At 42.1% G+C, this 16,150-nt stretch overlaps 2 protein-coding genes across 2 annotated transcripts; both read right to left on the reverse strand.

Moving 5' to 3' along the window:
• Window positions 1-986: 986 nt before the first annotated feature.
• Window positions 987-7,485, reverse strand: LOC144709912 (DEAD-box ATP-dependent RNA helicase 14-like). Its single transcript, XM_078583583.1, has 9 exons — window positions 7,393-7,485; window positions 6,391-6,861; window positions 4,798-4,977; window positions 4,100-4,168; window positions 3,212-3,481; window positions 2,363-2,713; window positions 2,010-2,287; window positions 1,585-1,944; window positions 987-1,518 (listed from the first exon to the last, which is right to left on the reverse strand). The coding sequence occupies exons 2-9, from the start codon at window positions 6,712-6,714 to the stop codon at window positions 1,125-1,127; spliced, it is 2,226 nt and encodes a 741-aa protein (XP_078439709.1). The 5' UTR covers window positions 6,715-6,861; window positions 7,393-7,485; the 3' UTR covers window positions 987-1,124.
• A 4,871-nt stretch (window positions 7,486-12,356) lies between these two features.
• Window positions 12,357-15,948, reverse strand: LOC144709326 (phosphoenolpyruvate/phosphate translocator 1, chloroplastic-like). Its single transcript, XM_078582855.1, has 8 exons — window positions 15,494-15,948; window positions 14,638-14,760; window positions 14,396-14,548; window positions 14,047-14,132; window positions 13,872-13,956; window positions 13,531-13,650; window positions 13,382-13,450; window positions 12,357-12,756 (listed from the first exon to the last, which is right to left on the reverse strand). The coding sequence occupies exons 1-8, from the start codon at window positions 15,893-15,895 to the stop codon at window positions 12,547-12,549; spliced, it is 1,248 nt and encodes a 415-aa protein (XP_078438981.1). The 5' UTR covers window positions 15,896-15,948; the 3' UTR covers window positions 12,357-12,546.
• Between the last annotated feature and the right edge of the window lie 202 nt (window positions 15,949-16,150).

The raw sequence follows: 16,150 nt of genomic DNA on the forward strand, positions 1-16,150 counted from the left end.
TAGTATAGAGAAAGAGATGTCAAACACTGAGAGAGAAATATGAATCAGGAAATGGGGTCGAGTCAGTATAAATACCCCCCTGAAAAAGTTGATAGAATCTGTACAAATTCTGTATATCTAGATCTCCTCCTCCCTATATTTTTGTACCTGGAAATGTAGCCGGTTGTAAAGTAGAACAGCAAATAAAATAAAACCAGTGAAGACAAATTAGATCATTCGAATTCAACATGTCGTCCTACGTTCCCATGAGATTGCATATAAGCGAGCTCTTTATAAAAAAACCCTTTGAGAAAAAATGTCCATGTCACATCAGGAAGGATAATATGTTACTGATATCTATCTTAATGTGTATTTTTTTCTAGGAGGGAAGACCCAAACAGGCGCAATTGAAGAATCAGTGAAGAGATAAAAGAAGTGTACTTTCTGGTAGGCTTTGACATTTTGGACCTGTCGGACCGAGACTGAACAAGACGGAACTAGAACTGGATCGAACTTCAGGTACAGTTTAGGTCCATGCCAAAAAACAGGACCAGACCGGACCCTGTCCCATGCACTAACCATCCCCCTCCCCGTCGCCCTTCCCATCACCCGCCCCAAGCACTCATCGTCACTCCTCCACGCTCACAATGCCTCCGCCACCCCCGTGCTCCTCCGCCACCCCCCGTACCGGACCGAATCGGGATTGACCAAAAGGACTGGAACCAGACCAAACTTCAGGTTAGGTTTAGGTCCATGCCGGAAAACCGGACCAGACCACGACAGTCAAACCCTACTTTCTGGTAAGCATCACCGGCAATAATCCAAATGGTCAAGGAAGAAATGCTCATTTCACTACACAACCCTCTAAAACCTTGTTCTGAGTGGATAGTAAGTTAGAAATGAAAGTTGCAAAAGTGACTATCACTGAGAACTTGGGAACAAGTTTTGGAGTATTCCCCTCCCCTCAGTTTTGGACTTAGTGAGAAGAGCGTTAGTGAGAGAGCATGTCGAGTTAAACAATCAACGACTAGCAAACGAACACAATTGTGAGTGCCTAAAATCGTCCTCTCAGCAAACGCAGAGATGAGAGGGAAGCAAAATGGCTGGCAATAAAAAGGGAGATGTACGCTTACAGAAGCTGCCCACTACTGCGGCGCCGCCTCGACCTCGTTGGCGACAGGACCGGCAACGCCAGCATCCTCTTCGTCCGCAGCAAACCTCGGTACTGGCGAATTCCCTTTACGAGGTGACCCGCCCTTCTCTTCCCTTCTGCCGCCTCCACCGTAAGGCGACCCTGAACCCCTCTCTGCTGACCGGGATGGCGATCCCCGTGCCGACACATGAGCTGGCTCGTACCTCTCGTGGCTTCGGCTCCTGCTACGGCTCCGGGTGTGGCTCCGGCTACGACGTGCACTGTGGACCCTTCCCCGGCTTGGACTCCGGCTCCGGCCCCTACCGTGACCTCCCCTAGCCGGGCTCCGACTCCGGCTCCGGCTTCTCCCCCCCTTTCGTGGCTCCTCGTAGTACCCTCTATCATACCTACAACAATATAAGTGACATCAGTGCTTACTTCTATTTTAATTATATTAAAATGAAATGAATTACCTGTCGCGATGGTGGTGGAGGTCCCGGTCACGGTCAGACCTTCCGGCAGTGGCCGTGGCAGAGGAGGCCCAGGTCGGGCCTCTGGCAAGGCCACCGGCATGGGGGCGGGCGGGGCCGCCGGAGGTGGGGGCCCAGCGGCTGCGGGCTTTGCCATATCCACCACGGGTAGCGAGGGCCCGCAGCTCTGACGGGACCCGCTGGCTCGCCCCTTCCAGCACCTTGATCAGGTCTCCCGCATACTTGGCATCCTGATCACAGAAGAAGGTGTAGGCCAGGCCTGTTGCCCCCGCCCGCCCGGTCCGCCCAATCCTATGCACATAGTCCTCCACCCCCGTCGGGAAATCGTAGTTGATCACCACCCTGCACTTATTATAATAATTATGCCATCAAATGTACGATGATTATGATGATGAGGATTGACGGACCTGATGTCTTTGATGTCAAGGCCTCGGGCGGCAACGTCAGTGGCGACGAGGATGGGGGCACGGCCAGAGCGGAATTGGTTCAGCACAAAGTCCCGCTCGCTCTGGGACTTGTCTCCGTGGATGGCTGCTGCACCGAAGGTGCGCGCCAGCAAGCGGGACAGTTGATCGCACATCCTCTTTGTCGAACAGAAGACGATCATCTTTGAACCAGGCTCTTGTGACCGCAAGATCTGCTCCAGTCGCCGTTGTTTCTCCATTGATGACATCACCTCCACATACTGTGACATAGCATCCAAAATCAAATTATGACATGGTGATGGCAATGGTGATAATGGTGGTGAAGATGATGATACCTGGGTGATGGCGGCGTTGGCAACGAGCTCATCAATGTTGCCGATGTTGACCTGGAGGGGACGATCGAGGAGATCAGCGGCAATCTTGCGGACCTCCTTGGGCCAGGTGGCTGTGAACATCAGGGTCTGACGACGGGTTGGTATTTCCTTGACGATCTTCCGGATCTGGGGCTCAAAGCCCATGTCCAGCATCCGGTCCGCTTCATCCAGAACGAGGTATGAGACCTGACGCAGGCTGATCCTCCGCATCTCCAGTATGTCATTTAACCGGCCTGGAGTTGCAACTACCACATCAGCTCCCCGTTCAATATCTCTCAATTGTGGTCCCTTTGGCGCCCCACCGTACAAGCACTACAGTCAACAGAAGGAAAAAAAGGTCTCAACTTCTCCAGTCGATCAACCATCCATCCATCTATATATCTGGCTATCTAGCTATCCATCCATCTAGTTTTCAACCTATTTAGCTATCCATCATTCTATATTTGTCACTTTCTATCAATCAATCAATCTATCTATGCTACTATATATCTAGCTCTCTATTTGTTTATCCGTATGTATCATCACCTACCTAATAATGTATTTATCTATCCATCAACTAATATACTTATTTTTCAATCTATATATCAATCCATCAATCAGGTTATCTATCTGTTAGTCTTTATACATATCTTTGTACGTATGAATCTATCTATCTAAAAGCTATCCATGAATTAATCTGTAAATATGACTTTCTATCTGTATTTTTGCATACTTATGTGTCTTATCTTTGTATCTATCCATCAAAATATTAGTCAATCAATCTATCCATGAAATAATCTACCTAATTATATGTATATCTAGCTATCTAACCGTGCAGGAGACTCTGGAAGATCGCCCAAATTTGACGGCCTCTTCTTGAATCTGCGTCGCAAGCTCTCGTGTAGGAGCAAGGATCAGCACAGTCGGACCCATTCGAGAGTTGTTCCGGACCTTCTTTAGATGAATGAACGCAGGAAATAGATAGCCGAGAGTTTTCCCAGAGCCTGTCTTTGCAATGGCTACGATATCGTGGCCCTGGAGGGCAATAGGCCAGGACTGAGCTTGGATTGGGGTGGGAAATGAAAACCCAGCATGTTGCACCTATCAGAAAAAAAAACGGAATTAAAAACACTCTGGGAAAATAAAAACCTCCCGACCTACCATTTTTGTCCACATTTCCCCTCCTTAATTTGGCCGCTGATGAAAGTATCCCACTAAATTTCTCCAATTAAGGCGGACAATTAGGTCATCCGCAGTGAGAGGAATGAAGGCGGCAGATGGCGAACCAGTCATCATGGGAAAAGACCAGCAACACCGCCAGCCCAAACTAAAGTTGCATGCTGTGCAACGCGCCCCGCCAGAAAAAGAGGGCGGAACACAAGTCCCGCTCAGAGGTGGACTGGACCGAGCCGCCGGGCTCTTGCTGAGCCACATAAGATGTAAGCTCAGAGGACCACCCGACAAAGCTGGTCCACCACCGCCCCCATTAAGCAAGCCGCCAAATGAAGGCGGCACCGGCTATGCGCAGCGTACGACATTAGCTCCACCCCGGAGCAAATATCGCACCTGCGACCAAAATGCAGAAGCCGGAAAAAACGTGGATATGAGTCTTAGAATCGATGTCCGCCACCCGCCAATCGCACGTTTGAAAGAACTAGGAGACACATTCCTGGATTACTAAGCAACGACTTTGGCTGGAATCTATGAAAATATGTGTACCTCTTGCAGCACTTCAGAGGGAAAGCCTGTAGACTCAAACGTCATGTACGGAGCTGGAATATCATCTCCCTGTAAAGTAAAATATGATATTCTGAAATAATCAGCCGTGAGAAAAAATTGCAAACTAGAAGGTTAACTTAGTACTGAAAATGGTAAAATCTTATGTGTTTTATCACTACGTGTCAATCAAACAAAGACAATAACCTTTCTTTTTGTCTCCCATCAGAGTCATGTTTGGTTTCAAAGAGAGGAAGTTAATTATGTCGTAAACCTAACCCGTGATGCATGAATAAACAATCATTCAAAGATAAATTCTTTTTGACGCAAAAAGTAAGACAATGGTGACATGTTTTTGCAAGCAATATCGACAAAAAGACAGAATGAGGATTATAGATAGAGTTGGGCGTTGCGCTTGCGCGCCCCCCCCCTCTGGTTGAAGCAGCTGGCGCGCGCGAAAACGGGAAATTTCAAAAAAAAATAGATAGAAATGGATCATTTGAAAAATGATCAAATATTAGAGAAACTAGAAACAGGATCCATGAGGAACCACTTGAAGTGCTGGAGAACACGATTTCTATATCTACTAAAACTCACAAAAAGAGACGTTTAAAAGTCAATAAACTCAAAAATAAAAACAATCCTAAATAATTGCTCAATGATTTTCCTTTCAATTATAATAAATGTTCAATGACACTTACCATAGCAGTTATCTCGTGCTGACGGCGATAAGATTCAACTGACAGAGCAGCTCCAATTTCCGCGGAATCATGGCCTCTCAGAGATGACTTGGAAATGTGAACTGACGATGTACCATGACCGATGCTAACTGATCCATTAGTATAACTCTGACAGTATGTAGTAGTCTTAGACCCATGTTGCTGAAACCAAATAAAATATCGTTAATCATAAATTCCTTCTCCCCCATTCGCAAGCAGACAAAAATGAGAAGCAAACTAAATCAATCGTTCAGGGTTACTATTGAGTGAATTTGACATTAGTATAACCGGAACTTATAAGTATGTACTAGTCTTAGACCCATGTTGCTGAAACCAAATAAAATATCGTTAATCATAAAATCCTTCTCCCCCATTCGCAAGCAGACAAAAATGAGAAGCAAACTAAATCAATCGTTCAGGGTTACTATTGTGTGAATTTGACATTAGTATAACCGGAACTTATGAGTATGTACTAGTCTTAGACCCATGTTGCTGAAACCAAATAAAATATTGTTAATCATAAAATCCTTCTCCCCCATTCGCAAGCAGACAAAAATGAGAAGCAAACTAAATCAATCGTTCAGGGTTACTATTGAGTGAATTTGACATTAGTATAACCGGAACTTATAAGTATGTACTAGTCTTAGACCCATGTTGCTGAAACCAAATAAAATATCGTTAATCATAAATTCCTTCTCCCCCATTCGCAAGCAGACAAAATGAGAAGCAAACTAAATCAATCGTTCAGGGTTACTATTGTGTGAATTTGACATTAGTATAACCGGAACTTATGAGTATGTACTAGTCTTAGACCCATGTTGCTGAAACCAAATAAAATATTGTTAATCATAAAATCCTTCTCCCCCATTCGCAAGCAGACAAAAATGAGAAGCAAACTAAATCAATCGTTCAGGGTTACTATTGAGTGAATTTGACATTAGTATAACCGGAACTTATAAGTATGTACTAGTCTTAGACCCATGTTGCTGAAACCAAATAAAATATCGTTAATCATAAAATCCTTCTCCCCCATTCGCAAGCAGACAAAAATGAGAAGCAAACTAAATCAATCGTTCAGGGTTACTATTGAGTGAATTTGACATTAGTATAACCGGAACTTATAAGTATGTACTAGTCTTAGACCCATGTTGCTGAAACCAAATAAAATATCGTTAATCATAAATTCCTTCTCCCCCATTCACAAGCAGACAAAAATGAGAAGCAAACTAAATCAATCGTTCAGGGTTACTATTGTGTGAATTTGACATTAGTATAACCGGAACTTATGAGTATGTACTAGTCTTAGACCCATGTTGCTGAAACCAAATAAAATATTGTTAATCATAAAATCCTTCTCCCCCATTCGCAAGCAGACAAAAATGAGAAGCAAACTAAATCAATCGTTCAGGGTTACTATTGAGTGAATTTGACATTAGTATAACCGGAACTTATAAGGATACCATGATCAAAGTTATAAAAACGACTTTCGGTTAAAAAATTTCCAAAATCAAAAGAAAATAATAATTTACTTCTCTAATCCCAACAACCGCGAGGAAATCGCAAAAGAATTTATACCCCATAGCCACGAGCCCCGCCGTGTCGTCCATCGTCTTCCTTCATATCGCGCTGGTGCCCATGCATTGCAGCAACAGTTTGCTTCCCTTGTATGACCGAGTTCGGAGTAAGAACTACGGGCTTTGGAGGGTTGGGTGGTGGAGGAGGCAAGCTAGGAGCATCAAGAGGAACAGGCCTCTCGTACTGAGTAATATTTGTAACAGGATTCCAGAAATAAAGATATCCAGTGTTTCCATCGATCAGGCCTTTCCATGGCTTGGGTAGTGTTGGATCTTCAGGGGCATATCGCACAGAGGTAGATCCGGCCGCCGCAGAAGCCATCATTGCCCAAGATCGAACAATACTTAAAACTCTAAGAACAGTTCGCACAAAACAATCCCTTCTGACTACAATTTCTCAAGCAAACTAGTGTATCATTTGCATAAACATTCTAAGGGAATCCTTGCAGAGTCTATTGCACGAAATTAATTCCTGCGAGGATAAAAAGATAAGAATTAGGGCAGCAGGAAAACCGTCGCTAAAATTATGAACGTGAAACTGACCAAAAAACAAGAATTTCATATTGTTCAAAAAACAAGAACACCTAGCCAAAGTAGTACAACCCCAGACCTCAAAGAGTAAGAAATTCATCAACCCGCGATAATAATCATAATAAGATGAGAATTAGGGCAACATGAGTACCGTCACTAAAATCATGAACACAGAATTGCCGGCCCCTAAAAAAAACCGAATTTCCCCCCAAAAAAGAAAACCCTAACCAAAATAGACCAAACCCAGACCACAAACAACACGAAGACCATCAATCAACCCGACAAATCATCAAATTTCCCCCTCAGAAACCATATCCCCAAACGACCCAACACGAACGAAGAAATGCACAAAGGGAATCACGACTACATGAAGGGCTAGGTTATTCTTCCCGCGACCCAAAAAAAAACCCCAAGAATCAAACATCGGAGAGGTCTATAACGAAGAAGGAAACGAATCGATCAAAGACTGTACCGCAGCTGCAAGATCGAGCCTCTCGCCGCCGTATTCTCCCGCTCAGGCGACGCTTGCTCACCGCTTGAGCGAGGAAGAACACCAACGGAAACTACGATTCAGTCAAGGTCAGGGTTTTTATAGGCTCGGAACCGTAGTCAGGTCACCGCCTGGTGAGATTACCCGCTCACCCAACAAAAAGACCGGTCGTTATTCTCACCTCCCTTCCCTCCCTTCTCTGCCACTCAAAAACTTAAATAAGAGAAAATTTTAAACTCAGAAAAATAAATAACTAGAATCATTTTCTTGTCTCTTATTTATTTGATTTCTTTGACTAAGTGATAAAATTGTTTGATTTAACTTGAATGGTGGCTAGAGGTTTGTCAATTGAATTGTATATTTTTAATTTTTCTTGGTAAAATGTTCGAAATGTTTAAAGCATAGTTTAACCTGGACTAGGGTTCTGTATTAGGTCAACCTGGGGCCAGGTCTGGTATGATAGAACTTTTCTTTGCTTTCTTCAAGTAAGTACAGTCAATTAAGGTCAAGTGACATAAATGTTTGATTTTAACTTGAACTTTTGAATGGTAGCTAGAGGTTCATTGATTGAAGGGTTAATAGCACGGTATGTCCCAAACTTTTTCAAATATCTGAGATATAACCTAAAGTTTTTTTTTGGCACGGTATATCCCAAACTCTCTAAGTCCGACGCTGACATATCCCGGTGATAACGTGGAATCCATCATGGCTGCCATGTGGATTTCCGGCCAGATTTTGACCTGGCGGAATCCACCTGGCAGCCACGTTGGATTCCATGTCATAACGGGGATTCCACTGCCAGGTGTTTCCGATAAGGGGGAGAGAGAGAGGCATTCTAGAGAGAGATAAGGAGAGAGACAGAGAGGCATTCTAGAGAGAGAGGGAGAGAGGCGTTCTAGAGAGAGAGAGAGGAAGTTTGCGTTATACTCTCGCTCTCTTTCATAGCCTGATTTCGGACAGAACGCTGCTCAGGCCCTCCGCGCCCTCGTTGAACACCGAGTTCAGGGGGGTCATACAAGACCCGATTACGACGATTTCCCCCGTCTCAACCTCCTCCCAAGCGTTCCAAATGTGGAAGCAGAAGCACCCCGGAACGTCAACCCACTTCAGCTCGGACGCATCCTCCGCTTAACGAGGGAGAATCCCGAATCTTGTGACATTCGTCTTGTTGAATACGACAGGGGACCCTCCGCGGACCATCTCTTTCAGTTCAAAAATGATCTGCTGGTAGACATCTTCCCGTCAAGCGAGAACCAGAAATAACGGAGGTTGGGTTTGCGGACGACGTCGTATCCGATTGAGAAGAGCTCCTTGGTGACTGAGTCGAGCTTGGGGTGAGCGATCATGGGCGGACGCCATGGACGCCATGGCCGCTTCGTCTCCCTTTTTCTCTCTCTCTAGAAAGCCTCTCTTTCTCTCTCTAGAATACCTCTCTCTCTCTTATCAGAAAACACCTGGCAGTGGAATCCCCGTTATGACGTGGAATCCATCGTGGTGCTAGGTGGATTTCGCCAGGTCAAAATCTGGCCGGAAATCCACCTGGCAGCCACGATGGATTCCACGTCATCACCGGGATATGTCGGCGTCGACTTAGAGAGTTTGGGATATACCGTGCCAAAAAAAAAGTTTAGGTTATATCTCAGATTTTTGAAAAAGTTTGGGACATACCGTGCTATTAACCCTTGATTGAAATTATATTTTAATTTCTTATATGCAAATTTTTCAACTTTTTAAAAATACTATTAAACTTGACTAAATTCCCTATTAGGTCAACCCGGGGCAGGTCAGGTATGGTAGAAATTTAATTTGCTTTCTTCGAGGTAAGTACAGTCAATTAAGGTCAAGTGACATAAATGTTTGCTTTAACTTGAAGTTTTGAATGGTAGTTAGAGGTTCATTTATTGAATTTAATCATTTTTATTTTTTATAGGCAAAATATTCAACTTTTTAAAAATACTATTAACCTGGACTAGGGTTCTGTATAAGGTCAACTAGAGGACCAGGTAGACAGTCTGCGTCACCTAGGTAGGTGTGTCATGTTTAGTTATCAAACTAGATCATCCTAGTGAACTCATTTAGTCATTTGGATTACCCGACTTATTCAGCCTAGTTAAACCATCATGATTCATAAATTGAATGTTATTGGTTACGTTTAGTTGTTTAATTTAGGATAAAAATGGATACAGTTAAGATGTACATTATGTTGTATTACAAATGAAACAGATGTTATAATTTGTGATTAATATATAGTTCGAACAATGAATAGAGAAGGGATATAATTGAACAAAATTGCAACTTAAAAAGTTACTTTTAGTTTCATTCTTATCTAAATGAAATAGGAAAAAATTACAACTCGAATATTGTATAAAAAAAAGATAAATAATAATGGTTTTATTTACGTATACATTGAATTTGAAGACTTTACCTGAATAACTTAAATCAATGCTTGAAGTGTTGTCAGTTAAGTCGTATTACTCTACAATACAATAAATGTTAAGCGTGTACACGAAATTATAAATTAAATGCATAATAATCGATGCAGTTAGCCTTTATCATCAATTGGGCTACGAGTTTGATGGAGGGAACAAATGGAGATTCATTATGGGCATGAAAAGACAAATAGTAAAGTGATTATGATTTTGATGTTGAATAGATATGAACTCATAAAACTTCATGTTTAAAGTTTTAGTAGACGAATATTATTAATGTGCAATAAATTTGGATGTTTATGTATCCAAAGATGGCTGAGAGTTGATGCAAATAAAACTGTACATTTAGTTTTATTATTTAAAAAAAAATCTTGCGAAAGTAATTACTGGATCAGAAATATAAGCAGCATTTTATACATATGAGTTTAGTGATATTACTTACATATGGATTTTCCAGACTGTGATATTATGTATAAAAGAGTTTATACATTTTAACTAAATTTATATGAACAGATGTTTGAATAATTTATGTACATTTAATTTTTTTTATTTATGATTTCAAAATTTTACTTTGTTTATAAATATATAGTTTAAAATATATGTAATTCAAATGCGAAATGAGTCATTCTCAAGGATTAAATACAGGAAAAAATAGAACTCAATCAAGGTTTGAAAATAGTTTAGAAACTGATATCAGTTGGCATTAAATGGACATGGAATTATCAATTGTCTTTAATAAGACAAATTTGTATCGATGCCTTCAGTTGACTCTTACTAATTTGCAATGTCGAATATGAGTAGTATGTCTACGTAAAAAATACATGAATGCACGATCAGCTGTGGAAAATCCAAGCATGGAGATGACCAGTGGCATTAACATAAAAATGAATTGTCTATTGATAGGGCGAAGGGCTCATTTTATAAAGTACATGCTAGGTTCTGATCGTAAGATGTGAATACGAGTGCTAGTGTTCACCTGCGACAAGACCAATGTCAGATGATGATATCAGGACGTATGCTTTATCTAATATCAGAAATTGGAAAATCCAATATCTGTCTTTACCGATATCTGGATATCAGATGATGATATCAGATGTCGGTTGCTATAGTATCGGCAACTCATACAGCATCAGCCAGGTATCAGTGTCGTCTTCATCTCAGCATTCAGATGACAAATTTGGGATATTGAAATCTAAAAACCAATTTTTAGGTGAGGATTTCAATATCCTGTATCAGGTATTGGCATCTGCTACATCCTGAGCCATACAATATCATTCCCAATATCGAGTATCAGGTGGATATTTGGAATTGCCGTGATTTCATCGGTTTCCTTGATTTCATCTGGATATCTGGTATATGAAATTGCCTCTATTTCGTCTCGATATACGTTGTCCGTTATCAGATATTAGGCGAACGAACACTATTGAGCGCTTTACAATGGCCATGAAAGAGATGTACATTACATTGGGTATAAAAATAAATGAAATAACGAGGATAACATGACAAATATAGAAGAAAAACATGTTTGGAAATGAGCTTCTGACTTCTAACTTCTAACAAATACAATTAGTAAATAGCTCAATTAAAACTTAAGTTGTGTTGTATTCTGGGATAGATGATTTTAATTAAATTTGTAGCAGTAATAGGTACAATACATGTAAAATTTTATAGCACAGTATGAATAATGATGAACATAAAATAGTTGCATTTCATAAATATATTGCTTATTAAACCAAACGATTGAGTCTTAAATAATAATTAAAAGTGAAGTAGGTACAATCCTGGGGTGGGACAGACCTGACCCTTGGTTAAGACCCTGTAGAGAAGAAGATAAGAAAAAATAATTGGAAAATAGTAATAAATCAAAGCGACACTACCATCTAAACACTATTCCAGAGGCAGTTTTTCATGTAATTATCCATTTTTATACTGAGAGAAAAAGGGAGAATACAATGAAGTTGGTACGGTGGAGGATCAGACGGTGGAGGAGGCACACACGGTGGAGGTCCCGGCGGCAGGGTGGCGGTGACACGGCGATTCTTGCGGCAAGTGCAGCAGTTCTCGCAGAACGAGCGGTGCTGGCTCCCCCGACAGCAAGTCAATCGAACTGTGGAAATGCCACTCCAACAAAAGGAGCACCTGCTCGAGCTGCTCTTCCATGCGCTGAAGGCGTGACTCCATAGCTTGGTCTTCCAGCCACTGAAGGCACGACTCTATAACCTCATGGAGAATGGCTCTGATACCAATTGGTACGAACCTGCTGGTTCGTAGCGGTGAGAAGACAAAAGGGAGGGAGAAGGCGCCGGGATGGTCGCCGGCGTGCTAGGATGGACTACGGCAGGACAAGGGCAGGCGGAATGGACGTCGCCTACGAGAGAGGTCCGGTGGAGTGGACGTCGCCAGAGAGAGCCAAACACATTTCTGGAATACTTCTTGGCTGCCCTCCTCAAGGGAGGGCTGCTCTATTTAAAGGGATTACAAAGGTCCATATGACCTAAATGCCCCTATTGTGCCAAATGATGAAAAAGGCCTAGATACATTGGGGTTCGTATCATAAGTTACCACAGTAATAGTTTGATTAAAGGGAAGACTCAGCTATTTCAAAGATCTCAGGAAGAATGGAACAAGTGCGACTTAGGAACATACGGAGAGAAAGATAGAGAGATAGAAAATAGAGAGATGTAAAGAAGAGAGAGAGAGAGAGAGATCAAGGGGACTTGAGCTTCTTTGGCTTGAGGCGCTTGATCCAGGAGTAGAGGAAAACACCAGCCAGGGCAATGCCAGTACCCAAAGAGTTGATGGGGGAGACCGGCGTCCTGAAGAAGAACACCGACGTTACGATCACCACCACCCGCTTCACACAGTTCCCCACCGAGTGCGTCACCGGCGTCACCTGAGACAGTATCATATACGACACCTGCCCCCACCCATGGCGTTAGAGAGAGAGAGAGAGATAAACCAAAAGATGGAGAGCCAAGAACACAGATGACAAATCATCATCATCAGGAATCTCTGATCCGATCAATTGATTAGATCAGATCACTATCGATCATCGATGTCGAGCAATCCAACAATCAAAAAGTCGATCTGATCGAGTTAGCAGATTGATCAAGTGAGCTGTATCTTGATCATGCTACTTAGACAATTCAATCTCTACAGTCATTCGATCATAGATTGGCAATCAGATTTTAACTTTTCAATCTGATCTATTGCTTGCGTATTAATGACGAAAGGCGCATTTGTCCACTGGAGAGTTGCCACTTGTCAATAGTGTCATGGAGAGCTGCCACATGTCAATGGGAACATGTCATCCATTGTGCAATCCAATCAAATGATCTGATTGCAGATCGCATCGACTCACGATCGCTGATCGATCTACAAGGCTAGATCACTGATTGATCCATTCAGCCTTGATTACAAACTGAACCCGCAGCCAGTCAGCCAGATCGAATATCGTAGCAGCCGATCAGTCAATTGATCTGATCAAATTCTCGAACACTAATTGTCATGCCCACATAACGCAATGAAGGATGGGGACTAACCTGCTGGTAAGCATGGAAACAGAGGCTGGAAAGGAGGGATCTGACGTAAATTTCCTTGAGATTTAGACCCTGTAAGAGATGAAAATAAACATGGGTTTAAAAAGCCGCAAATTAAAAATTAAATTTTTTTCTTGGGAGTAGGTCCTTACCGCAGACTGCAGATATGTGGGAGTAAACTTGACTCCTTCCATTACCAGGGCGACGGGGGCCAACAGAACGAATGAGAGGATAGTTATTATTGAGAAGAGAGATATGTTATCCAGCGATTCCTGTATCATTATATCAAGTCAGTGAAAGAAATAGAGATAGATAGATGGATGGAGATAGAGAGAGAGATGAAGAGAGTGAATATGTCTGGGTCTTGGGTTATACCTCTTTCTTGACCATGATATACAAACTTAATGAAAAGAATAGAGGGAGCGAGAGAGAGATGAAGAGAAAAAAAATTTTGGAAAAAATGGAGAGAGAGAATATCTGTCATGGGTTATACCTCTTTCTTGATCATGAGCTTCTTGCTGAGAACATTACGAGATTGGAACGTTACATTGGAGGCCATCGCACTCCAGAAACCAGCCCTGGTAGGGAAGAAGTATAGAGAACCAAAATATTTTTTAGACAAATAAATATAAATACGATTTTTTTGAAGAAAAACAAAACCAGCCTACCAGTTGAAAGAAACTTCAGTCAGAGAGGCGAGCCCGACCCCGCCGACAATGGGTGCGAGAGACAGCAAGACAAGAAGAGACGGTTTCTGTATATGATATTGCCAGAAATCACAGTTAGCAACAAATTGCAAAACCCATAAACTCGTCCACATGAAATTAATGTGCCTCAAATACCAATTGATTAAGATTGGCCTTCCAATTTAAGTAATACTTATCACAAGTTTTCTAAAAGAAGCAACTTAATCCGAGAGAAATGAGGTTCTGATAAAAAATAGCGGCTTCTCCGATACTAGTTAAGAAAATTAACTAACAATTAAAAAGTAATTTGACGAAGAGTAGAAACACAAACCTCGCCAAGGAAAAGTGCAGAAAGAAGAACCGAGAAGAACGGTTCCATGGCTTTAATCGTGTGCGTGAAAGAGACGGCCACTTTTCCGAGGCTCATGTTCGTGAAGAGATTTCCAAGCGTGTGTACAGCAGCTAGTGGAAGTATTGCAGCAATCTGTGGAGTTGGTTAAATTTCAACTTTGGGGACACTTTGAAAATTACTTTTATAACGAGATTAAAGGTAAATTTTTAGAAGTAAAAAACCTGAGAGAGAGAGATCTTCGGCCTCTTTAGCAGGTTGGTGATCCACATCAGAAGAACAAAAGAAGACCCGACAGCGAATTGTACTGCCGTTATTGTAACGGGATACGGATAGACTTTTAGAACCTGGTAAGAGAAAATAAAAAATAAAAAATAAAAAATCTCAGTCCGTATTTAATGAGGGTAAATTTCAAGCAGAAAAGTCGACCCCGTGTATCATAGGATGGGATTAATAAGTGAAGAACGAATATTTAACAGAACTAATAGCTCTTCCGTTTAATGAACTCCATAATTGTGAAGCAAGCCGTAAAACATAAATCCAGTCCAATACATGAAAAACAAGTCGGGAATCCTTTTTATTATTATAATCCAATACATGAAAATCTAGTCCCCTTTTGATTTGTCGGAAAGCAGAACATCAGCAAAGACGCACATTTGGCAAGAAGAACATATATGAAAGACGAAGCTATTCCGTCCTTCGAAGCATTAAACTAATAAATTACTGGACTCTACAGCAGTAATGTAGAGCCAAATGCATGTAAACAGAGAAAAAGTAAGTAAATTATAAAAATAAGGGTGAGGTTGAACGTGAAGTAATTAAGAACTGTCTTACATAAAGATAGAATCATCATGGAAAAAAAATCAAGGAAAATGGAAGAACAATAACTCATGAATGAAAGTAGGGGAAATTACATCAACCTATAATGCATTCAGTTAAACAAGAAAATAATCGAAAACTAAATCACATGCAAAAAAACAAAACCCCGAATGCGCGAATTCAGAAATCAGCATAAAAAAACTAACCGGACATACAGGAAAAAGAAAAAAAAAACGCAGACGATTAAGAGTCGAGAGAAACCTGTTTGTTGAAGATATTGAAGTAGATATTGAACAGATACCAGAGCCCGAAAAGCGCCCCGAGCTGAAGAGTCTTCACAACCCCGCCGCTCTCAGGCTTCGCCTCAGCATTATCAGGGGTCGAGCTAGCCCGGGCCTTAACCTCCGCCCTCCTCCCGTAGAGCAAAAACCGCTGATTCTCCGAAAACCTTCCAAACCCAGATTGGAAACACTGATCCAAGGAAGAAGACAAAGGCGGAGACCCAATCGAGCACTGAACAGGCGACAATCGGCAAGCTTTGGAGGCCTGAGAGACCGCAAAAGGGCTGAATCTCAGCCTACTCGATCCGTAGATCTTCCTCGAGCTTCCGCCATGGCCAATGCAGGAGATCGCCGGCGATAGGGCACCTGCCGCCCCCTGCATTTCGCCCTCTCTCTCTGAACTTCACTCTCTCTGAAGCGCGAGGAAGAAGAAGACAACGCTGGATCGAAGAACTTCTAATACGATATCAGACTTTACAATGCGCCGCGGAATAGGTTATGTTTGAGGTTGCTCTGCGGTGGGTCGGGCTCTGGAGCCGCCGCGTAGATGGGAATGGAGGATTATCGTGTTACGAAGGAGTAGTGACTTCGAACCGGGCGTTGGACCCGCTTTGGAGGCTCCGCTATACCCGGTTGG

The sequence above is a fragment of the Wolffia australiana genome, chromosome 11 (genome assembly GCF_029677425.1).
Source record: "Wolffia australiana isolate 7733 chromosome 11, ASM2967742v1".
NCBI classification, from domain to species: domain Eukaryota; kingdom Viridiplantae; phylum Streptophyta; class Magnoliopsida; order Alismatales; family Araceae; genus Wolffia; species Wolffia australiana.